The sequence below is a fragment of the Balaenoptera musculus genome, chromosome 1, assembly GCF_009873245.2.
Source record: "Balaenoptera musculus isolate JJ_BM4_2016_0621 chromosome 1, mBalMus1.pri.v3, whole genome shotgun sequence".
Classification (NCBI taxonomy): Eukaryota; Metazoa; Chordata; class Mammalia; order Artiodactyla; family Balaenopteridae; genus Balaenoptera; species Balaenoptera musculus.
In genome coordinates, this window is record NC_045785.1 from 169702399 (window position 1) to 169729143 (window position 26745).

Genomic DNA, 26745 nt, shown 5'->3' on the forward strand with positions numbered 1-26745 from the left:
ACACCGAGTGTCACTGCCTCTAAAACACTTGTCATTCTTTAATGGAAACAAAATAGTCATTGCAGCCAGAGCTGCAATGTCATTTCACTACCCCTTGCTGCGTCGGCAATAGTGAAAATGACAGAGCGGCTCTCAGTAGGGGTAATTAAAATGTAAATATTGATATTTTATTATTTGAAATTACTTTCCAGTGTGGCATTTAATATCTCTCCATCTGTGCGGCTCTGTTTAGCGGTCATTTTAGTGCAGCTCTGGGATACCAAGCAGCGGCTTGATCCCCGTTATGTCAAAATGCTTGTTGCTGCTTAATTTTGATATCTAATTAAGTGGAAAAGTACAGTCCACACTGTAATCCATGGCATCTTAACCAGCTGCTTGGGTATATTTAGAATTAATCTCCACTATGGAATCATCCTAATGTATGCAATTAAGAGTCTGCCGATGGCTAATTAGGTGTATTAGAATCAGGCAGCTTTTTTTCTTCCTTTTTTTCCCCCCCCTCTTTCATTTTGGACTGTTGCAGACGCTTAAGAGTCTCTGCCTGCAGAGGTAGCCTTACTGCTACTCAAATGGAGTTAGGAAACAGTGCGACTTCCAACAAGATTCATCCCTGGATGGTAACTCTTATTTAATAACCCTTTGCTTATTTCCTTGAATCAACCTCATACAGGAATTTCTAGGATTTCCTGGATCTATTTGCAGGATCTCAGTGACATGAAAGGGATTGGTCACAGCAAAGGGGAGAGGTGAGATAGTGAATACAGAGATAAATATCCTTCCCAACAGATCAAAGCAGGGAGACTGAGAGGCTGTGCAGTGGGTTCTCTAGTTCATTTCGGGAGGAGAGGAATTACAACGTGAGAGCCTTTTACAGCAGCTGCATCTCCCTCCTCCATTCTACTTTTGAATGGAAGAGTGTCTCGAAAGAGTTATTATAGGAGGTGCAGGTTTGCAGGTTTGGTTTGTATATTATGTATCCGTGGTAAATAGGACAGGCAGCATTTCACGACTGATAACGATTCTGCATTCATGTGGTTGAGAAATTCCAAGAGCTGTGTTGTTTCACGTTTTTTGTTTCTTTTTAACTTGGCCAGTTATCCAAATCGGGGGGCAGTGTAGAGAGGAAGAAGGGGAGGCAGAGAGGAATCGAAGGGGTTGCCTCTGTTGTCAATGAGAAGATAACTGGTAGCCTCCCCAGTGGATCCTGTACCAAAGCCGTAATGACTTAGCTCGGCTTGAGCCAGCAAACACCAGCCATGAACTTGGGAGTAAATATTTGTAAACAGATCTTCATTAGCCCCAGAGAAAAATAGTGTGAGAGCCTGACTTTAAACCGAACTCTCAGGGCTAGAAATTCAGAGTTGCTGTTTTTCCATGCTGTCCAGAGCACAAATTATGCCCAGGTCTTTAAGCATAGATAGTGAGGATTTCTAATATTATTTGAATGTGGAGTTTCAGGGTCAGGGTGCTATAATTTCACATCTGTGGCATGCATCTCATGGATAACATATTTCTTCTAAGTTTGTTCAGTTCATCAATATGTATGACACTTTGTTTTTAATGGCCTGAGCTGTAAATCCTTTAACTTGTGTTTATGCAGAAGACCTCCTGGATTTTGTTTTGTTTTGTTTTTGTTTTTTTTTTCTGCCTCTCTTCCTTCCAGGGCATATGTTGGAGACACTGAGTTGTAGTATCTTTCTACTTGGGGAAAATCAAGAAAAGCACACCTGAAGGATTTTCTTTTTTTTCCCTTTTTTTCTGCTTCACTTGTAGGTAGTAAGTGTGAGAAAAGGGGAGAAATTAATGTTAATTCCACAAACAGCAAGTCTAATAATTAGGGCTCTTGTTGGAATTTGTGTTTCTATATCAAGGGACTAATTAGGTATATTTGAAAAGATTTGAGGGCACGTTATATAAAATTAATATAGAAATTAAAAGTGATTTTCTCATAGAGATCCCAGAGAGAATCAATTCTTGGTCCTTTAAGTGAAAGCACACAAGATGATCACAACTCTATTCTTTTGTAATTGGTAGCTGAAATAAAATTTGCAAATTTTTAGGTGAGCTCAGGAAATCACCCAGTTTTTCACGATGCCACCATCATTCTGTGCCTTCACGTGTGTGTAGGTGTGGCCTTCACAAATGGGAAAAAGGTAACAAAAAAGACTCCTTTGACTAAATACCCTGAGCCATGAGGCAGCAACTCTGCCTTCATTTATGCAAGCAGGTGCATTGGGAGAAACTTTGAACACTTACCTTTCTTGGATAGGCAGCATTTAATCCAAAATCAGATTAGGGTGGGTTGATCATTTCTCCTTCCCTTCTAATTTTTTCATTTTATTGACTCATTCATATATATATGAACTCTATGGTTTTATATGTATATAGTGTATATATATATATATATATATATATATATATATATAACTGAGTTATTTAATGTATATAAATATATATATTTATCTACTGCAACAGCTTACTCCTATTTTATTCAATATGTGGAATATGCTTTTAGGTTCTTCAATATCAGAATATTATGTTATGTCACAAATAACAAAACAAAGTAACCATGACTAAGTTGCTATTTATAGATTTCCTTTAATGGTTGAATGTTCCCACGAGAAGCAGTTCATCTTTTTTAAAAAGTTATTACATTCCATGTGGGCAAAAGAAAAACTCACAAAAATTTCTTTTTAATTTAAACTATATTTCGGGGTCAGAAACACAGATTAAACATCAAATATTAGAAATTATAAAGGAAAGTGAGAATGCCAATAATGTGTTGTTTAACAAAAAAAGTTAACCCCAAATTATAGTTGGGATTGTTTTTCCAACAATTCTAAACAGGATTAGAGGCACATCTCTCTCTTGCTAAACTCTGACAAATGACATGCTTTATTAATAACTTATTTGTTAGTTTATTAAAACTTTGGATGGTGAAAAAAACATATATTTTGATCTGAAAATTTATGTTAGCAAAATTCATCTTGTGTTTCCTCCCATATTTCTATTCTAAATGAAAAATTATGGTCTCCAAGAGACATAATTTGTGTGCCCAGAAATCCAAACTCTCAGCTAAATAGCTATGTACAAAATATGGTAAAACAAAGTTCACACAAAAATAATGTGAACTGACTACCTGACTTATTAAAAATATTTTTGGCCCCCTGCTTGATTTCCTCAAGGTTCAACTTGATTTTTCTTAAAGTAAATGATCCTCCTTCACTTGCCCAGATATTTGCATAGGGCTGTCTCTAGCTATTCTTGTTCCTACAGCAGGTGGAAATGGTTCCCCTTCAAAATTATTACATAAGAATGGCTATACAAACCAGTTTGATAAACCTGAAACACGTCTAAATGGCATTTAAATTACATTAGCACCTACTTGTACAGACACAGTGAAAGGTCATAACCGACAAGTACCATCTTCGCTGTTTGTAAATGTCTAATTTGCTGCTTTAAAGTGGGAAGCCACCTCACTCCCTCGTTGCTGCTCAATGGCTGTCATGTTGCAGATACCTCTGACAAGTGAGCATTTACTTAGTGAGAACCCATTGTTCTAAAATGGACTGAGAGGGAGATGCCCTATGTGAATGCATTTTTATTGCATTGCCTTTTCTTTGCTGTTTTTCATTTAGGAAGAGGAAACCCATAATGATAAAAAAAAAAACACACACAGGATTTCTCAATCTGCTTGCCTTTTTTTTTTTTTTTTTTTAAGTGTGGAAAGTGTCTTTATCAGTTACTTGGACTTTACCAAAGCTAGATTTGGAGTCTTCTAAGAATTTATGTAAAAACTGTAGACATACAGATTTTTATTCCTGCAAGTAGAAAGAAGCAGTGAGCTTTTTCTTTCATTCCTGACCTAAGTTAGGATTTCAGAGGATTAAAATACTAGCTCCAGATAATAAATTTACACATTGTCAAAATAATTATACAGCTAGGGTAAAGTAGAGAAATTAATTACAGATACTTGTAAATAATAAAAAAAAAAAGTCATGACATTATCACAGAATCTGTTATGAATAGTTATTTGTAAATATAGGAGAAAGTAGTTAGGCCATATGATTAAAATGTCAACTTTAATTACAAATTAAAAAAGAACTGGCTGAGGTTGAGAAATTTAGGCAGGACTTTATCAGAGTTTAAGTGGCTCCAGAGAAAAGCCTATATACTATATAGGCACTTATAAGCAGAGATTTATGTATAATCAGTGCCTTAATAAACACTTGCTGAATTATGAAAAAACATTAGGCAACTTTTTTTGTTAAGCATTCAAATATTTTTGTGGAGAGGGAGAGGGACCTGGTATCTGGATTTTTTATTTCTCTGGAATATTATTGCTAGCCTTCCATTCTTGTTGAAAGGCAGTCCATGAGTTGTTAAGGAATTTTCTCTCCATTCATTCCTTGGGCACATATTTATTGAGCACATGCTATGTGTCAGGCAGTGATGGAGGTGCTGGGGATATAGCAGGGAGCAAAGAAGAGAAGGTCTCCACTGTTAAGAGCTCAGAGATCATGGAACACACTGAGAAGGGTACAGATATACCTGTTAGGCAGCACATCATCACACCCACTCCTTTACTTGCTTATGTCTTTACCTTGAGCTCCACTATCCCGTTTTACAACTTAACAACTGTCAATGCCTCTGGATGCTACACAGGAACACTGATAAGGACAGTAGGGATGGAAAGAAATGTGTGCACTTGATGTCGGAACGACAAAAAGAGAAAACTTGGTGATAGATCCCTGAAAGTCTAGGAGTGAGGCAGCTGGTGGGTGGTGATGCTGTTAATCTGGGAAGTAGTGAAGTTATGGGGTTTGTCATTGGGGTTGGGAAAATGGGCTCAATTTTCAAGGTGTTAAGCCATCTACGGAGGACTTCCCAGGGGAGGATTTTTCAGGAAGTATGGCAGGAAAGGGAGAGAAGGGCCACATAGTGAAAGACATTTCATATTGTGCCAGAGAGTTTCAGTTTTGTCCTTCAGGATATGTGGAAGCCAATAAAGTGTTTTGATCAGCGAATAGCATAATTAGATTTCATATTTGAAAGAATGCTTGAGTAGCCACAGGTAGGATGGAAAAAGGAAACACCAGACATAAGGATTTTGGTGTCCCTGTATCCCAAAAGAGCAGATGGAGGCCCAAATCAAAACCACGGAGGAAGAAAAGGAGAGAAAGTGTTGGGTACATTTGGGAGGATGTGTCCAACCAAACACCCATCTTTCCTCCTCTGCATTTACATTCACTTTGATCATTCTTTATGGCGCCCACCTACTTCTCCTCATTGTGCTCTAATCTACTTTTACTAAACTGTAAAGTTATAGAGGGCAGGCATTGTATCATCTCATGGTTCTGAGCACTGTGCTTTACTTATCACAGAGGCACTAAATATCAATGGTTACAGTGGAACCATTGGAAACCTAAATAACGTAGGGCTAGACCCAAACTTTGGGAAGATTTTTGCCACCTTCCCATTTTACAGATGAGAAAGCAGGAATTGGAGAAGTTGAGTCACATGATTAGTTGGTAGCAGAGGTGGCACCCCATGCCAGGTTGACTTATTCCCAATCCAGTGATGCTTGTGGGAAGTGCTCACCGATACCCACACGGCCTTGTGCTTCATGCTTCATGTAAGTAGCTCTCAGTTTGTTATTCTGAGTCAGACAGCATTGGAGCTGGAAGATCCTTCAGAGATGTTTGGTCCACATTTCACATTTGACAGATGAAGAGTCAGCTGTGGGTCTGTATTTGTTTGCTGGGGCTGCTATAACAAAGTACCACAAACTGGATGGGAGAAACAACTGTCTCACAGTTGTCTTCCAGTTCTGGAGGCTGGAAGTCTGAGATCAAGGTGTCTGGAGGGTCGGTTCCTTCTGAGCGCCATGAGGAAGGATCTGTTCCATCCCTGTCTTCAAGCTTCGGGTAGCCTCCAGTATCCCTTGGCTTGTAGATGGTGTTCATCCTGTGTATATTCACATTGTTTTCCGTCTGTTTGTGTCTGTCTCTGAGTCTAAATTTCACCCTTTTATGAAGTTACAGTCAGATTAGATTAGGACCCACCTAATGACCTCATCTTAACTTGATCATCTACAAAGACCCTGTTTCCAAATAAGGTCACATTCACAGTCCTGGGAGTTAGCATTCCAACAGCTTTTGGAGGGCCACAAGTCAGCTTACGGCGGGGATCAAGTTAACACCGTTGGTCGTAGCGAGGGTAGAACCATAACCCAGATCCCCCGACCTCAAGGTCACTGCTCCCCACACCAGCCTCTTCTCTCATCTATCACTCCACAGCAGTAAACCCTTAGCTTTTGGGTATTTGACATTATAAGTCTCCTACATACTCTTCAAAAGTCTGTGGAAATGTCTGTCAGCCTTACAGATCCCCAAAGTTCAAGACAGAGTCGATTTGTGTTTATTTAGGAGGTTTGACTTTTACATCAAGAATTAGACCAAATTTGATAAAGACTCCTTGGGAATTTCCTGAAGAGGATGGTGCCTGCACATCTGGTGCCCAGGCTGGACTGATTTTCCTTGGACAACTGGTCCATGCTCTGTAACACACGATGATGATATTTCTTGATGAGTCCCACTGGGGAAAGCAAGGCAGATTCAAGCACAGTTTCTTTTTCTTCCAAATCAGAAATGTAGCTTCAAAATGATGCTTTTCCCTCCTCTGTATCCATCTAGTCCCAAAGTGAAACTGACAATACCCTTTTATAAGATTTTTTTTTAAGAGTCCTATATCATATGGTGCTGCCTTCCTTTTTTCTTCATGGCCAAACAAATTTAAGTCACATCAAAAAGGAGAGCTTTCCAGGCAGAACTTTCTTGTTTTCAACTAGGAAAAAAAAACCTTGTAGGAAAAGAAAGCTATTAGATGTCCCTCCTTGAAAGCAGCTTCTCCATCCTCGCCTCCATGCTCCCCAACAATTTGTCTTTCTTCTTGGTTTAGATGAAAGGAGAGAAGTAAAGTTGAGGCCAGGTCAGAAGGAGTTTGGGAAAGACTAAGGGAATTATTTACTCCTCTGTAGGCATTCAGAGGGGGTAGGTAAGTGGGACTTGCAAAGAGAAGCTGTACCCTCCCTGTAGATGTTCTCTGTGTTCTTATTTTGCATTCTTCTGCCTCTATCTGGGTCGTTTTTTCAAAGAAGCTTGGCAATTGTTTAAAACTGCCCACTCACAAAAACAAACAAACCAACAAAAAATTCCTATCATCATTTTGAGGCTTTCCTATGCTGCCACCTGGGAATATTTTTCCTTAGCTGCTGTTACACTTTTAATTTTTCTAGCAAGCTGGACTGGGAAATAAGAGACAATTGTTAAAGCATTTCACCAGTGCCATGGGGGTATGGGGGCGTGTTTTCAATTTCGGTGCCCAGGAGTGGGCTAATTGCAAACTTAGTTGGCTGTTCGCATAATCAGCATGAGTGGTCAGTGGCCAGTCGAACCTGTAAGCTCGGTGAATAGTGATAATTGTGCCCTGGACTGGGGGATACTACCTGTCCAATTCTATTCTCTCCTTCTTTAGTTTATCGCAACTATCCAGATCTTCTACTAACTGTATAGATGGTGGTCAGTTCTCCCACATAGATATAGAGTAATTTTTGAATCTGAGTTCTGTCTTTCAGATTTTCACATTTGTCCCGTGAAGCCACTATTTCAAAATAATGGCTCCATAAAATCTCTGTGAACCCCACTTGGAGTATGAAAACAGAATTAAAGAAACAGCTATCTTATGGAATCCACAAATGTTAAAACAAATGATCAAATTGGGACGAAAGGAGTGATCCCATTTTTGTCAGTTATTCTTATATTTCACCCGAACCAATTGTTATTGAATCTCAATTATTGATATCTGGATCAGGCTAACAGGATAAAGGTTCAAAGGGTAGCATTGTATGTATTGTATCTAATGCTTAGGTACTAATATAATAAAGAGATATTATAATATAATAGAGATAATTATTATCATCTTTCATAAAGAAAATGTTTAAATAAAATGCTGCCGGTAGATCCAAGTGGATATTCCAGCTTTCACTTTGGCACTGGACCGTCTGTAGCTGCTTGCCTCTAGCCTCTACTGAGTTCCAATCCGTGAAGTCCATCTCTATGAAAAAAAGAGAAAAAAGGTCTTAATTTATATATATTTTACAAGCCCCAGCGCTGTGTGTTTTTTTTGTGAATCATAGAACAAATGATATGTCTGCTCCTATTTGAGCAGGACAGCTGACTTAAAAAGAGAGAGTAAGTTTATCACTAACAAGGCTTCTGCATCTGTGCATTTATTGATAACTAAGACCAAATTCTCGTGCTGTTGTCATTCTTTTCTCCCCTAGCTCCTGTCCACGCTAGGTTTATTTATTCGGGAGAAGAAGAATCTAGCTGACGCCATGTTGCTCAGTCAGCTTCTCTTAGTGAACTTCGTTTGTGATCTCAGTGAGTCATTACGACAGAATTATAATTTTAGCATGCTATGCTATTTGCTGAAAAGTGTCCACTTTTGGTGGAACAGAGACACTACCGTTCAAAAAACTGTGGGCGGGCAAATCAATGCCATGATTAAGTGATATTAACAGACACCCTGAAGATTTAAAAGCCTTGTTCTGTTTCAGGGAAGCAGCTGAGAAGAAAATGCCTAGCAGGGGTTAAACCCAAATGCCTCCACGGCAGCCTATTTCTGTCAACACTCTGTTCAGGAAATAAACATTTATGCTTTCTGAAATGAAAGTGTATTTTTGAAGACTAGCCGTCAGATATTTTTGCCCTTCACACTTTCAAATGCTTAGCCTTTTTTTGTAAGTTGACTGCAAAGTGCATCAGTTGGCTGGGCTAAGAAAAAATAAATAAATAAAAGCGCTTGACAAGTGCCATAGCACCACTGTCAACCTCCGAAGTTTCCAGTAGAAGAAGGAAAGAGGGTTGGCACAAAACATGGTTTCTTTCAGCCTATTACTTCAGGGGTACCTGCCTCTTGAGAAGCCTTCCAGTCCTTCCAAATGATGTTATTCCCAAATGTCATCTGGTTTATTTGGAGCCCACTGTATTGCAGATAAACACGCTACTTAACTGTGGGTTACGGTAGTGAGTCATTCTGCCCGCAGAATGCCTGAGATACGTTAAAGGGCACTGATCCTAGGCTGGAGATGAAGAGAGATCAGGGTTGTCAGTGATATGCATGGAATGGGCTGGAGCTGGGGAAGAAAAAACGGTGCCATGATACCAGTGTATTTTAAAAAGCTGTAATATGGCTGAACATTTAAAACTATAACCTGTCACACACCAAAGATTAAGATCCTGGGATGTACAAAACATGAAGTTCCAATGACACCACTGCAAAGCATGTTTTATTTCACTTTGGAAGGTTTCTCTCCAAAGATAGCTAAAGGTTATAGATGCTGAGGACCTCGAACTTGTAGCCTCAGAGCTATAAAACACCACTAAATGCCCAGTAAAAGCACAAACAAGTAATTATCATTTGGATGCAAGCATGCGTGTGCCAATGGAGCCATAGTGTTTTTAGAAAATTCCTTAGACTCAGTTTATTAAAATATACATTTTCATCTAGATCTTGGTCATTTAGGTTGTTATACTTTGCTCAGGACAACTGATAAAATTATCATTTTATCCACGTGTCTTTATGAATGTGAAATAGAACTAGCACTCCTCAAGGCCAGGGAGAAAATTTTTGAGGAATTAAAATATCATCTCGATTATGTATTCAGCCTCCTTAGTGCTCAGGTGAACACAGCTAGATCATAACAAGGCTGTTTAACAAGGCTGTTATCCAGGCATTTGGGCTGGACAGCTCTTTGTGACAGTTTCTAGATTGCAGAGGTTTGGGAGGAAAGGGTTAAACTGTTGGGATTCAGCTATTTCTAGACCAAGAAGAGATAAAAAAAGTCCGACTTTTTTATATTGTGTAAAGCATGGGGTTGTCTTCTTTTCCCTATGGTTTTGCAAAAATTATACCTCCTCTAATCAGCTTGAAATAGACTTGAGGCAATCCAACAGACCTTTTGTGCTATATCCATCTTTATGTGCTCCCAACCTGCCCCCCAAAAAAGGAGAACCTTTTCTTTACCCTTTTCCTTCTTTTTATTTCATTAAGAATTGAAAGGAAAAGTTTGGTTTAGGTACACTCTCACACACAGAGCCATCCACCTAGAAGAATCAAATTGCAGGGTCAACCTAAAAAAATGAAATGTTATTGTTTTTTGCTTAATTAAACCCCCAAGAAATGTGTGAAACATTGTTATGGCTGAAAAATTGTTCATTTGTAAATCACAGGGACAAAGGGGCCCCCGCGCAACTTTAAAGTTTCCGTGCACGTAAATGTCGATAGTGTGCCTTCTCCATCATCAGCACTAAATTCACATTGATGCCTCTTTTCTTCTCCGTATTGATCCTTCCATGAGAACGTAGATTTGTATCTGTTAATTAATGCGTCCTGAAACAGCGTTTGTATTAATCAGGCAGATAAGAAAAATTGGATGCCTGCATCCTCCTGACAACCGTAAAAGTGCTGGCCCTGATAAAATCGTGGATGGACCTCAATAAAAAAGTTCCTCCTTCCACTCAATAAACTAATCATCCTGCTTTTAATTATTCGGCAGAAAGATGTGTGGAGATTGGAGAATGTGTAAATCTATTTACTAACAGCAGCGTCTGGGAGGGAGAATAGGGCTGTCACAGGAAGGTGCTGCAGGCTACGCGCTCTGTCCATCTGCTGCTGCAGAAAAACTGCTGCTTGGGAGCGTGAAAAGGAACAAGGAAACGAAGGCAAATGGAAAATACCCGTCCCTTTCTGCTCAGAACTTTCTAGATGATTATGTTTTCGTCTGCTTCATTTACAAAAGAAATTCCTACTTCGTCCCTTTTCTGAGCTTAGATATTTGAATTTGCATGACATCTTTTTTCTTGCGATGGGGGAATAGAAAAAAAGAGCAATATTGTTTGTTTGTTTTTTGGTTTGTTTGTTGTAAAACAACCTCAAGAGCAAATGGAACCACACCTACTCAGATTAGATCATTATTTTTCTCTTTTGAATCCCTGTTAAAAGTTGTTACATCTCTAATGCCAAGAGGATATTTATTAATGTAACCTCACATTGCAATGACAAAAAAAAAAAAAGGGAAAAAAAGGGAAAAAAAGACATAGCCAGTCTAAAAGAAGATCAGTTAAATAATGTGTAAGCGGCTTGATAAAAAAATGAAAGAAATGCTTTTTACATGGGCCCTAAGACCCCTTAAGAAAAGCTTGACTAATCCCTCTTGATGATTTTATTAAACACTTGTAGTTAATGGTGCCAAATGGCAAACCACTAGTTTTCTCCAGTGGGCCAGGAAATCATTTCATTTTCTTTATCATGCTGTAGTTGCTAATATCACAAGTTGCAATATTAATGTTTCCTTCCTTCTGTAGAATTATTGGTAGCAGGACCTTAAATCATGGTACCATTGTCCTCAAAAACCATAGAGATGGTTGGTCACCCTTGGAATTCCTGAGCATAACCTTGGAAATGAAAGTGAAGTTTTAAGAAACATTTCTTTTTTTAGGAAGAAGTATGTGGTTGATCATCAGGTTTCTCCACTAAGACTTCCTTTTAGAGTCTGGGTCTAATTCCTCTAAAATTTAAATATATATCTTTACTCCTAGGTAAGTTTAATTGTACTACTTCATCCTTCCCTCTTGAACCACGTTTTCTTTTTAATTTTTTTTTTTTTGCTTGTGTTTTCTCGAGTTCAGAAGGGACTTTAGACATCTATGCGTAAATGCAGACCAGATTTTTGTAAAGGATTGAAACAGTCATCCAGGTATTTCAGATAAAAATAATATATCATATAGCTACACTTATGGAATGCATATTATTATATATTAGTGTTTTTCTGGGTTTTATTTTATATTTCCCCAAAACAAAAATTAAGGTACAAGGAAATTGTCTTGCTCAAGGTGAAGCAGCCAGTAGCTCAGTGGAGCCAGTATTCAAGGGCTCTGCTCATATCCTGTCCATCACACCTCGTTGCCTCCATATTTAACTTTTCTTAATAACTGGATCTTAATATCAAGAATGAATTGTGGCTTCTCTATTTGGTGAGGAGGCCAGGCTGCAAAATATTCTACCCTCTTTTATACCAGTAATCACCATTTAAAACAGGAATTCATGCTAAATATCAGGGGGGCAAAATATCCAGTTAAGAAGGCTCTTTTGGGTGTAAGCATCCTCAATACTCACTGTGCTTGTGACTATTACAGAGAAATGGTTCCAAATTGCACTCTACTGTGTGGCCTACATTGTTTGTTTTCCTTTATTTGAGGCTTTTGGTTTTTTACTTTCATGGTGTTTATCAATAGTAGTTTTTAGAGATGAGGTAGTTGAAAGTTTGACTTCCTGTAAGACAGTCGTGAAGACTTCCGCTAGAAATCAAGTATATTTCAAGATTACACAGTATTTTCTTCTCAAGTGAAAGAAACAAAACTACTTCTTTTCTATTATATTCCTCTCAGCTGTGTCTATAAAACCTTGAGAAAATGCCAACAAGTTGAAGCTGGTTTGTGACTTTTACTTTGCCATTGGCAAAATGATCAGGGGAAACTTTAAGAGTGGCTAATCAAAGCTCAGCATAATTTTGAGCACTGATGCAGAAGACGACTACCATATGAAACTAACGTTGTATTATGAAATGATGGCTTTAAAGTAACTCGATCTGCCCATCTTCCCTTGCAGGCTTCTCCACGCTGTCCCTGGCGGACCAGATGAGCCTTCTGCAGAGCGCTTGGATGGAAATTTTGATCCTTGGTGTCGTGTACCGATCTCTTTCCTTTGAGGATGAACTTGTCTATGCAGACGATTATATAATGGATGAAGACCAGTCCAAATTAGCAGGCCTTCTTGACCTAAATAATGCTATCCTGCAGCTGGTAAAGAAATACAAGAGCATGAAGCTTGAGAAAGAAGAATTTGTCACCCTCAAAGCAATCGCCCTTGCTAATTCAGGTTGGCATATTGACAATGGCCCGTTGTTATATTTTCTAATATGTCAGTTTTACCCCTTCCCTTAACTTCTTCTTCAGGGATTTGCTAGACCCAGTTGTAAAGTTTGAGTCAGCAAAATTATAGTCATTGTAGCTTTCTAGTGAAAAGTTAGAAGAAAAGAAATATCAGCTTAAAGGGAATTATTTTTATTTTATTTGTTTATTAAAAGCTGTTACACTTCTACCACCTAATTCACTTACTAACATGAACCATGGCAAAGCAAAAACTCATGTGCAAGTGGTGTAAATGGACACTCAGGACCAAATTAGCTCCTTTGTCTTGTTTGCACAAGTGGAAATAAGTGTGAGTTACAAATACAAATCATTCCCCCGCCCCCCCAAAATGCAAATTTTGTAATTGGAATAATATATGTAGTGTTGCTTTTCACTTTGGTTATCAGAGAATACTCTGTTTTCTTCCATTCTGGAATTCTCTAAAAGTCAAGTTCTGCTGAAGGAGTATTTCCCTCAAGGGTATCACCTAGGCAGTAAGGGTTAAGAATTATGAGAATAAATGGTCTTTACATGAGAACTGAAATGTACTAAAATAGGGAGCAACCTCTGATAAGTAAAAATCGTTGGTGCTTTGTTGTTTTCCCCTTTGTGCCTCTCCTGATGCTTGATTGTGGTCTTAAGTCTCTCTTAGCGTTTGCATAAAGTCCAGGATAGATCCCTCCTTAATGACGTGCTGATCTTTAGATACCTGCATGTCAATAACACGCTCTGATGCTATGTACCATTGACAGTCACACCGTGCCCCTCCATCTGCTTTTGTTTTGACCCTATCTTTGAACTTTATCTTGGTTGCCGGCCAGTAGTTTTCCCTTTAATTACAAGAAGGAAACTGTCAATAAAATCTGTTAAATGGGATGCAATGAGTGGCTTGAATGGGCGGACGGCTATTTGTTCAAATTCTGCAGCATTCAAGGTATTGACAGTTTGTTTTCTGGGGCCATATGTGACGATCAATCTCAGACTGGGCTCAGCCGCGCTGAAAAATGAAAAACCAGATTGCTTTTGCTTACTTGTGGATGACGACTTTGTGATTTGGCGTGGTCCTAGTGAGATGAGACCTTCTGCCCAAATTGCCCCCATGAGAGCCAGGGACGCGTGACTGTTTTTAGAAATAATTTTTAATTGATTTTGTAATTAACAGTTCATCTACAATATTGATGCATGAATCCTTGGACTGATAGGAGGGGAATTGTTTTCAACAATGAAGTTGTACTTTCCTATTTGTCTTCATAATGGCATTTAGCATTTCACACTTTTAATGGCGAAGGTACCCCTCTTCCTTATAACACCATTCACTTCTCGCTTACTCCCCTGCGAAACTGTAAAATATGATTCTGTATGACAAATGGCATCATTGTCACAAACCCTGAGGAACCCCATGCCCTGCTCTCTGGAAAACCAAAGTGGGAGATGGGATAGAAATTTTCTGAGAATTTATTAGCTTGCATGGACTTCCCATTAGAGCACCTCTCGTAATTAGATGAAAGATTTTGCAGTGATGGTTTGGGAAGAATTTTTATTTGGAAATCATATAGTGATTCTCATGTAAAACATTTACTTGGTTAATTATTTTTAAAATGAAGCCAGTGTGTTTTATATCTTTCGTGACTTAAATTGCTTTTTGTGAATTATTAACTAATCATGAATGCTGAGCAATGCTAAAACTTTATCATCAAAATTGTTAAAATTCTATACTTTTGGATGTTAGATGTATACTTTATGGCTATGGATTATTATTTAGTTTACCTGAATTACTTAGTAGCAGCATTTCTGTTGCTGCTGTTTAGAAGTATAATCATTAATGTTTTGATATATAGATATTTGTATTCCACATTCTCTGCTGTGAGGCGGAGGAGGTGACCTACTTTCAAGCAATGACTGGTGATTAAAAAGTTTAAAGAACTAGCCAGTTTATTTTTCTTGTATTAACAGCCAGAAATAGTCAAACAAACCCTCTCTTTTTTCTAGCATAGTATTCTGTAGCATTTTTTTTTTCTTAAAAATTTCTCCACCTTACAAAATTCTCCTGTGAGTAATTCTAACATTTTTTCAGCGTCTCAATACCAAGGAAAATTAATTGAATCAGAGTCCATAATAAAGGAGTAATGACTAAGTCCTACAGGGACTGTTTTAATGTCTAAATTGTGCCACCTCTCCTGTGCTGTATAAATATGGCCTTTCTCTCATCCACCCAACCTGCAAGCCCCACCATTTTACCTTGGGATAAACCACTCAGAAAGGCATTTTGTTTGAGACTGTCAATATGATGCTATTTTATTCAATTTTTTTACCGTTACTTGGAGGACAGCAGTAAAGTTGCAGATTCAATCTTGCCGGGAACCTGTGTTTCTTAAGCTGCTCAAGCACAACAATATGAAAATATTTTAATGCTTTTCGTAAACATGCAAAAAGCTTGTAGATTTTCTTTTAGTATTTAGAAATTTTAGATTAACATAAGAGACTTTTGGCGGAGAAAAAAAAAAACTAGTGTGATTTATATAAGTACCTCTCATAATTAGATGAAAGATTTTGCAGTGATGGTTTGGGAAGAATTTTTATTTGGAAATCATATAGTGATTCTAACGTAAAACATTTACTTGGTTAATTATTTTTAAAATGAAGCCAGTGTGTTTTATGTCTTTCGTGTCTCAAATTGCTTTTTGTGAATTATTATCAGCGTTCCCCGTATGGCTGTAGGTGTAAACAACCATTGTCTCATTAATCTAAATTTCAGCTTATTTTAAACATCTGTCTTTATTCAATAATTATAAATGTTGTGCTTATGCTTGGGAAACAGGGAATTGGCTTCCCGATAATGGCTGTCATATTTTTTGTAGCTATGTTTCTGTCACATATGAATTCAGGAATATTTATAACACCAGAAAGCCATTGGAAGTGTATTCCCTATCTTCAGGTACATAGCCAAAAAAACCAATATATCATGAGCTAATACTGTAATTATCACATTCAGATCTTTGAAAACCCTAAATAATTGTTCCACTGATTTTTGCAGGTAAGAAACTAACTGACTCACTTAAACTACATATTCTCTATTTTGGAGTGCCAACAGCCTTTTGAGAAATACTGCATCCCCGATACATCTCTGTGGGACTGAATTTAAAGAGGAAAATCTAGGTCACAATTTTAACATTGTCATCGTAAGGCCCCGGCTTTCCCACATGTACACCAAGAGGTTTAGACTAATCTCTAGAATTCTTTCCATTTGGGGAATTCTCTGATTCTAGAATTAATTTTATGGCTTTATGGGAAAATATAGTGAAATATTACTGCCAGCATTTTGGGTAAGATTATAGCACGTGATTCTGTTCTCTCAATTGGTTCTATTGATTCTTATGTCTAAAATTTGTTTGAAACTATTATCACTGGCCCCAAGGTAATATACTCACCTTTACATAGTGGAAGATTAAAAGCAGTTTAAGATTAAGAATCGCTTTTAGTCCGATCATTCTCTTTGGCTTAAGTCACAAGACCTTCAACCCCATAGCTGCCCCTCACAACCCGACTGTTGTCACCCCAGACCCACCCCCAACCTAGATCCCTGTGAGCCCAGCCCATGTGAGAATAAATAGAATCTACATATTTAAGTTGAGTTTTCTTTTTACTTCTGCATAGTACCTCTGGAGTAATAGCATCTATTGATATAAAGCTGCAAATAATATTTTGGTCATCAATTTTAAATCATCAGTAATTATCCTCATCTCATGACAGTATTTTATTCTCAAGGACAAATGGTATATGTGCAGAATGTGGTGTAATTTCAAGGGATTAAAAAGTCTATGATTTCTGTCGGGGAATGGAATGGGGGCCGTATTTAATCAGCATATTTGGACCCTCATACACGTTTGGACTAGTGGTTCTCAATCTTATTTCTTTCTCTCTCCTCTTAGGGTAGGCTTTTTCGATATGTTTTTCCTAATAGGTCCCCAATGAAGTATTAATATCACAGATATACACTGCATCTGTTTATGTACTGCGTATGTGTGAATTTTACCTAAAAAGAGAGGGTTTTTTTCTACTCTCCAATTCCAAATTTCACCTCCTTTGAGAATGCATCGTTTATCCACGTAACTGTTTTCTTCTCTGTAAAATGAGGCAGATGAATTCAATAACATCTAACATCTAACTGGCCTAAAATTTTAATCTCAGTTACTTTTAAGAGAGTGTGGTGAGTTTGGTCTTATATTTTGCGTGTGGCTTGGTCATATATTTTGTGTGTGGTGTGTGTGTTTGTGCTAAATTGGTAATATAGAAATATTAACATCTTCACGGATCTAAACAACTAGTATAAAAGTAAAAACACCTCTTCAGTTCTTTAGTATCTACTGGGCCCTCAAACAATTTTACTGAAATTTTGACTGAGTTTGCTGATTTGATACTCAGGAGATAGTTTTAGCTATTGGTCAAGAGATTATCCCTTTTTAGAATCTTTCTGTAGACATTTCTGTTATAGTTTTTAGCCTCTGCTGGGGAATCTCTTTTGATTTCCACAGCATGCCTGTTTGGGTAGACATATCCAGTATCATTTTACAGGTAATGGAAGTGAGCTGATAAAGATGTGTGGCTGCTTTGAGACAGAGGGTTGGACCCTCAGTCCCTTGCTATCAATAAGCTATTAATATTTCTATTTCACAAATACGTGTATACCATGTCTTTAAAAGGGTCAATGAATAAGATGCTAGCCAGTGCAATTTCACATCTGCCACCCTAAATTAGTATTTTAAGTTTAGTTTAGAATTTTGTCCCCAGTTCCTTTATCTTGCTGTCTTCGTGGAGCTATAGTGGTATAAAACCACTCAGGAAAGTGACAAAAAGAATCGAAAACAAAATGTTTACCAGCTTATATCATTTTGTAAGAAATGAATATGGATAGGTCCTTTGTGGCAGGTAGAAATTTATTCTTAACTTTTACCCAAACCAGTATCTTGTTCTATAAGATAAATAAGAAGTCAGAATTATGCCTTTCCATCTCCTAGTCTGCTTCTCTTTGGTTTATGCCCATATCAGTCATCACTGCTTGAATTATTTTAATTTTATTTTAGATAATATGTCTGGGAAGTAGATTGTTTTTTAATTTAATGCAGCCCTTACATTTCATGCACACTGTGATATTTCAAAATTTTATGTAGAAAATAAGGCTGGTTCCTGAATGTTTCTTAGCATGCTCAATGATCACTATGCCTTTATATAACATGGGAAATATTTGCTACAAGTGTCTCTGTGCTTCCATCCTGCATTATAAGCACATAAAATCCTCTATAGTTGCTTTACTTCTAGGAGTTGACATAATATAGCACGATTTTCATGTATAGGTCTTAAGATAATGAGCAATCTGTTATAAAAGGTCATTGGCATGGTTCAGAGCATTTAGGATGCTGTGAAAGGTTGAAATATTTACCACCCAAGCTGGTATCAAGATTCACTTCTTGGGTGTCATTGTCTTTATCACTTCTAGTAACAGGAGTTAGAAAGTTCTAGAAAAGTGTAAGATACTGGAGGGAGAGGGAAGGCCTTGAGTACTTGCAACGTAATAGAAAAGACCTAGCAGGGAAATTATGTGAGCTAAACAGAACAAACAACAATAATTTGGGATTCGAGAGGGAAGCCTGGAGGAAAGAAACTATGGGCCACAGGGGTTTTCTGTGATTCAACATTTTATATAAATACAGTAGGAGAGTGATTTGTGTGATTGATGTAAATGTAAGAGAAAGCAGACTTGATAGCCAGAGCAAGAAATGAGGAAAACAGGCCTCCAAAAAAAAAAATGTGTGTCTCAATGGAAAGCTGTAAAATCAGAAGTCCTGTTCTTCTCACCATGGTTAGGCACGAAATCAGAATTATTATGTCTATTTCCAATATTAGAATTATAACTTCTCTGGGTTAGAAAAGACCTAAAAGGTTTTATGAGACAACACCCTACTTGATATATGAACAGCTTCCTTGGTGTTTCTGACAAGTGTTTCTGTAGTCTTGATAGGAATTCTGCTCAACTCACTACTTTCTAGAAGGGACATTTTCATCAAGTTTCTCACTACCTCTCTCTCTAGCTCTCTCACCATTTTAATGTAAAACACACACACATACAAAAAGAAATGTGTGACTTAATAAGTGTATTAGTTCCTCTAAAAAATCACCACCTCTTGGTGGCTCTAAACCACGCTTATTTATTCTCCTACAGTTCAGGAGGTCAGTGGTCCATGATCAGTTTCACCAGGTTAATGAGAAGGTGTGGACAGGGCCACTCTCCCTCTGGAGGCTCTAGGGGAGAATCTGATACCTGGCCTTTTCCAGCTTCTACTGTGGTGTTCCTTGCATTCCTTGGCTCGTGGCACCTTCCTGCCTCTTCAGAGCCAGCCCTGTACCATTTTGCTTCATTGGCGACACTGCCTTCTTCTTCCTTTTCCTCCCTCTTATAAGGACACTTTTGATTTCACTGAAGGCCCACCTGGATAATCTAGGATACTGTTCCCATATCAAGATCCTAAATCACAGCTGCAAAGTCCGTTTTGCCATACAAGGTAACATTTAGGTTGCAGGGTTGGACCATCCAGATATCTTTGGGACCATTTTGCTGCCTACCGCAATGACTATATAAGCAAGGTCAAGAAATATAACTTTGCATCTGTCCCAGTCGCTCTCCCTTCCCTTCTCACAAAAGTAACCCCTATCCTGTCCTGACTTTTACAGTCATCACTTCCGTATGTTTTATAATGGTTTTGTTACTAAATGTGTATCCCCAGACACGATAGTTTAATCTTGCCCTTTAAAAAACATTGTTTTCTCCTTATGGATTTTTAAAGCCTCCTTTAATCTAAAAGTTCCTCTTTAAGTTTTTGTGTTCTTATAGTTTATCTGTTGCGAAAGCCAGGGCATTTGCCCTGCACAGTTCCCCAGAGTCTGGACTTTGCAGTTTATATCCTCTAGGGGCAACTCATCATGTTTCTCTGCCCTTTGCGTCTTGTGCAAACCAGCAACTGGATCCAAAGGGCTGAATCAGATTCAGTTTCTAGACCTACAGGTGGGGTGCTGTTCTTTGGGAGACATATAATGTCTGGTTGTCTCGCTTTTTGTGATGTTAGCAGCCATTGGTGCTCATTCCTTAAATCCGTGGTGATTTGTAATTTTAACCTTTCTTTTTTCATTCAGTAGTTGGGATACTTATACACAGAGATGCTTTCTCTCCTCTCTTATTTAGTTACCAGTGATACAGACTGAATGGGAAATGTGGGATAAATGCTTGATTATTTCTGTTTATTCACCAGTTTTCAAGATAAGGAATCGGCACCCTATCTTTTTTTAATGTCATTATAAAGGCATGTATTTAAACATAATCAATGGATTTCAATCAATTGTAATTGTAATTCTTTTTAAAGTTTAAATTGTCCCATTTGGGTCAGCGGGAACCTCTTCAGGTCAGCGTCTGGAATCTTTTTGAATGACGTAGTAGTTGTAGATACTCTCCTTCCTATTTATTCTGACAAGGTGTTCATATTCATCCTAAATATTTCCTGATTGGGGCCTGGAATCTGATTACAACTTGGGTGCTACTGGTACCGATTACTGCATTCCTGGGTTGGCCATCCTTCCTGAACCCCTTCAGTGGAACAGAGCTAAGAACGCAGACACACACACTATAATCCTGATTTGTGTGTGTGTGTGTGTGTGTGTGTGTATGTGTGTGTCTTTTGGGGGTATCTTGTTACTTAGTTTTTTGGTAAGTGTTTTCTATGGATTTTTAATTTTGCCATCTAGTTGCTCTGTTCTTTAATGTGTAGATTTGGAGAGATTAAAAGTTTTTGCTGCCACCACTGCCATCTTCCTGGAATACAGTTTACTGACTTTTAATCAAAACTTTATGATTGGCATCTTTCTGAAAACTTTAAGTTTGATTATCTATGTTAATCAAGAGCCATTGTGCCATGGCAGTCAACCAGGGTTCTTTGGTATCTCAGCTGATTGTAACTGAGAAGATCACTTTTTTAGACTCCTTATAATTGTATATAAAAATGTGGAGACACAAATTATCTTTTAGAAAATAGACTTTTGCTCACTTCTCTGTCTTTTTCATCATATTGTGTTTCATTCCTTTGGTGATTAGAGTCACGTCGGCTGTATCGTTACTGCCCCTCTTCATGTAGGCAGCTTACTAACACTAAAGAAAATCAACATCTGTGTTCCACAGAAAAGGCTGCTCTGAGTGTTGGTTTATAATATGTACCAGATTTGACTCTGAATATGCTTTATTTATGTCTAATATTCAATTCCGTACTCAAAATAAGATTTGGCATCATTGAGAAAATAGTGCCAAGAACGAGCTACAAGTCCTGAAGACAGTTCCTAAACAGCGTGGGCATTCTGGAGTAGCTTTACTTAATGCCACAGTAATGGATAATTTTACCATAGAGAAGGGCAGTGCCTTATTCCAGGTAAGAAGTAAAAACAAAATCTTCTTTTGCAATGGCTCTAAGTCTCACTGAATTTTGCAGCTATTGGTGTAGGGATATTTAGCTGTCTTCCCAGAGTAAATGATCTGAGCTAGACATGTCCCTTTAGGGTCGTACTTCATGGAGGAAAATATTGGAATTTAACAAAAGGGTTCTATTTTATTATTAGATGTTGAAACTTAATATATGGGTGACACTATACGTATCACTGGAACTTTGGTACTCTTTTGGAATCTTGATCATTTTAGAATAGCATTTGTTTGTCTTATTGTCTAGTTTAGTGATTCTCAACCCTGGCTTGGCCATAGGATCACCCAGATTTTAAAAAATACTGATGTCCTGCATCCAGCTCCAATTTTCTGATTTAATAGGTCTGGGCTTGGACCCAGAAATCCTAGTTGTTGTTTTTTTTAACAACTCACTCGGTGTTTTTAATGTTCAGCTTTGCACTGTCTGGTTAGTTTATAAACCTGTGATTTCCATTATTAAGTTTAGCTGGTTCCCATTAGCACAAATACTGGGAAAATTTCCTTTAAAACATAAAGTTAAAAAAAACCCAAAACCCAGTACCAACAACTAGAGTTAAATAATTATATAAAGTAATGCCAGTTCTATTGAGCTTTGCATAAATGTATAAATTTAGCCCAAAGAACAAAACAGAGATTAAAGCCACAGAGCCAGAACTTGAACTAGGATCCTTAATGGAGATTAATATTTTCTTCAGCAGTCTGCCAGCTGAATCATGGTCTAATTAAATAGTTCAGATTTAGTGAGTTTGCATTTAAAGTATTAGCAGCTCCGAGAATGGGTAAAGCTAAAATGAGTTAGAATCTTTTCTGTAAATGGGAAGTTAAATTATCATAGTAATTTGATTAAATCATTTTTAAATCTCTCAAGCTAAATCACCGCCTTTAAAGAATAGTTTGAAGTCTTAATTGCTGTTTGTGAGCATATCTCTCTGCTATTTGTTCTCGCCTCATTTCCTGTGACATCCTATAATATATCTCCCGCCAGGCAAGAGCAGTGGGGAAGGCAAGACTTGGGAGTCGGGGCTGAGGTGACCGTACTTCAAGCATTTAAAGATCTGCCATTTCGAAGAAGGAAATTTATCCTGTATTGTTTCAGTAGTTAGAACCAGGACCAAAGGATGGAAGTTAGAGGCAGATTTGGGAAAATATGAAGAAGACACTTCTAACAATTAGTTCTGTCCCTTGTTAAGTAGAATGCTCTCCATGTAACTGGCAATGTCTTTATTAGAAATGTTGTAGAGAAGATTCTTGCTGAAGACGCAAAGTTGAATGAGATGAGCTTAAGAGGACGATTTCAGCTCTTTAAAAAAAAAAAAGGAAATGCCATGTCCGGTGTTATAAATTCTGGCAGCACACTTTGATTTAAAAGCACCAGAGTGTAAGCCTACCCTGACACTCACTAGCAGCCGCCTGCCTTGCAGGGCTGTTGGGAGATGAATGAGGCAATGTTCATAAAGTGCTTATCACAGGCCTCACCCAAAACAGGTGCTTAAGAAATGGTATATTTATTATATTTATTCTGCTTTTTAAAATTTTTTTTCTTTTTATCTTTTTTTTTTTTAATTATTTATTTATTTATTTATGGCTGTGTTGGGTCTTTGTTTCTGTGCGAGGGCCTTCTCCAGTTGCGGCAAGCGAGGGCCACTCTTCATCGCGGAGCGCGGGCCTCTCACTACCGCGGCCTCTCTTGTTGCGGAGCACAGGCTCCAGACGCGCAGGCTCAGTAGTTGTGGCTCACGGGCCCAGCTGCTCCGCGGCATGTGGGATCCTCCCAGACCAGGGCTCGAACCCGTGTCCCCTGCATTGGCAGGCAGATTCTCAACCACTGCGCCACCAAGGAAGCCCTTTTTCTTTTTTTTTTTTAATTTTTTGGCCACACCGCGTGGCATGCGGGGTCTTAGTTCCCTGACCAGGGATCAAACCCGTACCTCCTGCAGTGGAAGCACAGAGTCTTAACCACTGGACAGCCAGGGAAGTCCCTATTCTGCTTTTTTAAATCAGTGTATTTATTCTGCTTTATAAAAAAATCAATCTGTTTGGAAAACCGCTATTTTGTTTTAATTGTGTCTGTAAAGAGTGCAGTTCCTTTTTTCCTCATCCATTTCTTCCCCGCTGTTTTCACTTAGAGTGTTAACGTTTGGTCCCCAGATAGGTTGGGTGAGGCCACCTCATCCCGGTTCCCTTAGGTACAAAGGTCAATCTTCTGTGTATCTAAGCACTCACCGTTAGTGTGTGTCCATGCCCACCATTTTCCCCTGACAGTATTTCAGTGCAAACATAGAAATAAAACATATCAGAGCATGTTGTTGTCACCTCCGTGACTGTTTTTTTTTGTCACTTTCATTACCGCCCCCTTAGACAACTTTGGAAATTCCGTGTGCTTGTTTCTAAGAGAAGACACACAGGAAGTGGTTGGAATTGCTATGCTGAAAGGCACCAGATTGCAGGAAAGCCTAGGTAGAAACAGCCCATCGGAAAGGCCAGGGTTCATGCTGGAGAATGTCTGGAGTTCCACTCCAGGACACCACTGTCAACGTTTCCCACCTAGAAGAATTCCTTCTTTTGGCTTCACCAGGCAGGAATCGAGTCTTGAGCAGTAAACCCTTATAAGCAACTATATTCCAGACTATTCAAAACTCTTTTAAAGAAATGTGTTATTAACCACCTCATGTAAATCGTGGTCAATTCGCCAATGATGTGATGAAACGATTTTAAAATGACAATGTAAAAAAAAAAAAAGCAGTAAAGAAAATATGAAGAAGTTTTAAAAACCTTTATTGGTTATAGCCCTTGATCTTTTAAGTACCTTGCCGTAATTTTTTTTATCATATGTTTAGCTACTTGATTTTCAATTACATTTCCTCTCTCTTTTTGGGCATGTGATCTGATATTGATATTTGAATGATATGAAAGATTAGGCTAGGTACATATATCTCAGAGCTCTGCATTCTCAGAGAACTAGAATTATTAAACATGAAGAATCCCCCAAAGACGCCGTTATGTGTAATTAACAGATAAACTGTCATCAGAATCAATAAAACGTGCTAAATGATTCAAACTTGTATATAATTAAGTGTCTGTTTTAGCGCTGGAACTGTAACTTTTATTTTTTTTCCCCACATCTCACATTTCTCGCAAGAATAATTGTGGCAACCCTGTTAACCCTTTCCTTGCTTGACTGAATTAGATTTTTAAATTAGTCACTTAAGGGAGAAGTTCTCCTTCACAAATGTGAAAAGTATTTCAGAATTCATTAATCTAAAGTCTGCAGAGAAGCAGGCTATGTCAGGATGTTTTAATGAACTGTTAAGAGTACACTAAAAATCCTAAAAAGATGAGCAATGTATTGTGATTTCTGTACAGTCTACAACTGAGCATAGTGTTAGGTTTGGTGTGTTTACATGGAGTTCTTAAAATTTTGGTTATCAACTTTTTTTTTTCCCTTTTGGGACATATGGGCTTTTTGAGCACAAGGTCTGAATTTTAGACAACGTTACATAGAATAATTTTTTAATAGATGGCCTTTTATAATTGAATGAATGAATAAATACACGAATGAGATAACGAATAAAACAGCCAAGACTGTTATCTGTTAAAGTGTTCACTTGCTCAGTCTCAGGAGGAAAGAAACCCACATGTTTTAAATAAAGGCTTTTTGTAGTAACTCCCATGTTCTAAGCCAGTATTGTAAATTATCTACTGCAGTGAAATTTAGAAAAATAAAATGGAGATTTTGGAAATGTGAGAGTCTCTGAACGAATCACAGCGTAGAGAAGTTCAGTAATAAGATTTGAGTTTCATAACTCGAATCAACGTATTTTTTATTGTTGTTAATATTGTTTATCTTTTTGGCCTTGTACAGACTCCATGCACATAGAAGATGTCGAAGCCGTTCAGAAGCTTCAGGATGTCTTACATGAGGCCTTGCAGGATTACGAGGCCGGCCAGCACATGGAGGACCCTCGCAGGGCTGGCAAGATGCTGATGACACTGCCGCTCCTCAGGCAGACCTCTACCAAGGCCGTGCAGCATTTCTACAACATCAAACTGGAAGGCAAAGTCCCCATGCACAAACTTTTTTTGGAAATGCTGGAGGCCAAGGTCTGACTAAAAGCTTCCCCGGGCATCCTATCCTGCACGCCGAAAAAGGGAAAAATAAACCCAAGAGTGATGTCAAAAAAAAACTTAGAGTTTAGTTAACAACATCAAAAATCAAGTAAGACTGCACTGATCATTTAGCAGCAAGACTATGAAGCAGCTTTCAGATTCCTCTGTATCCTCCTGATGAGTTTTTTTCTACCTTAATCTCATCTTTTCTCCGTTTCTTTTGCTCTTTTTTTTTTTTCTCCCGCCCTATTCTCTTTCTCCTTCGTTTCTTGCTTCCTTCATGGCTGGTTCCCCACTCTCTCCTCTCCTTTCTTCCTTCCTTCCTTCCTTCCTTCCCTCCCGCCCTCCTTCCTTTCTTCTTCTACTTTCCTCCCTCTTTTTCTCATTCTTCCCCTTTCTTTTAAATTTTAATAGCTCTGGTTATAAGAAAGTGTTGCTGCTTTTCCTTTCTTTTTCTTTCCCTCCCTCCCTTCCTCCTTCCTTCCTTCCTTCCTTCCTTCTGCTGCTGAACTTTTAAAAGAAGTCTCTAATTGGAGAGTGATGGAAGCCAGCCCTGCCAAAGGATGGAGATCCATAATATGGATACCATTGAACTTCTTGTGAACCATAACATCCCCAATGACTAAGGAATCAAAGAGAGAGAACCGCGGTACCTAAGAGTACAGTGCAACATACACAAATTGACTGAGTGCAGTATTAGATTCCAGGGGAGCAGCCTCTAATTAGACGACTTAAGCAACGTTGCATCGGCTGCTTCTTATCATTGCTTTCCCATCTAGATCAGTTACAGCCATTTGATTCCTTAATTGTTTTTTCAAGTCTTCCAGGTATTTGTTAGTTTAGCGACTATGTAACTTTTTCAGGGAATAGTTTAAGCTTTATTCATTCATGCAATACTAAAGAGAAATAAGAATACTGCAATTTTGTGCTGGCTTTGAACAATTATGAACAATAATGAAGGACAAATGAATCCTGAAGGAAGATTTTTAAAAAAATGTTTCATTTCTTCTTACAAATGGAGATTTTTTTGTACCAGCTTTACCACTTTTCAGCCATTTATTAATATGGGAATTTAACTTACTCAAGCAATAG

General features: G+C 38.1%; 1 protein-coding gene across 6 annotated transcripts in view; it reads left to right on the forward strand.

The window, feature by feature from the left end:
• Positions 1-25902, forward strand: part of ESRRG (estrogen related receptor gamma) — a 624815-nt gene extending 598913 nt beyond the window's left edge. For 5 of the 6 annotated variants that reach the window (XM_036841541.1, XM_036841532.1, XM_036841523.1 and 2 more), the window contains 2 exons: positions 12733-13002; positions 25409-25899. In XM_036841541.1, the coding sequence (XP_036697436.1) occupies positions 12733-13002; positions 25409-25653 (515 nt within the window). In that variant the 3' untranslated portion in view covers positions 25654-25899. Of the gene's footprint in view, positions 1-12732; positions 13003-25408 lie in introns of all 6 variants that reach the window. The other variant, XM_036841551.1, reaches the window with a different exon arrangement.
• The last annotated feature ends 843 nt before the right edge of the window (positions 25903-26745 follow it).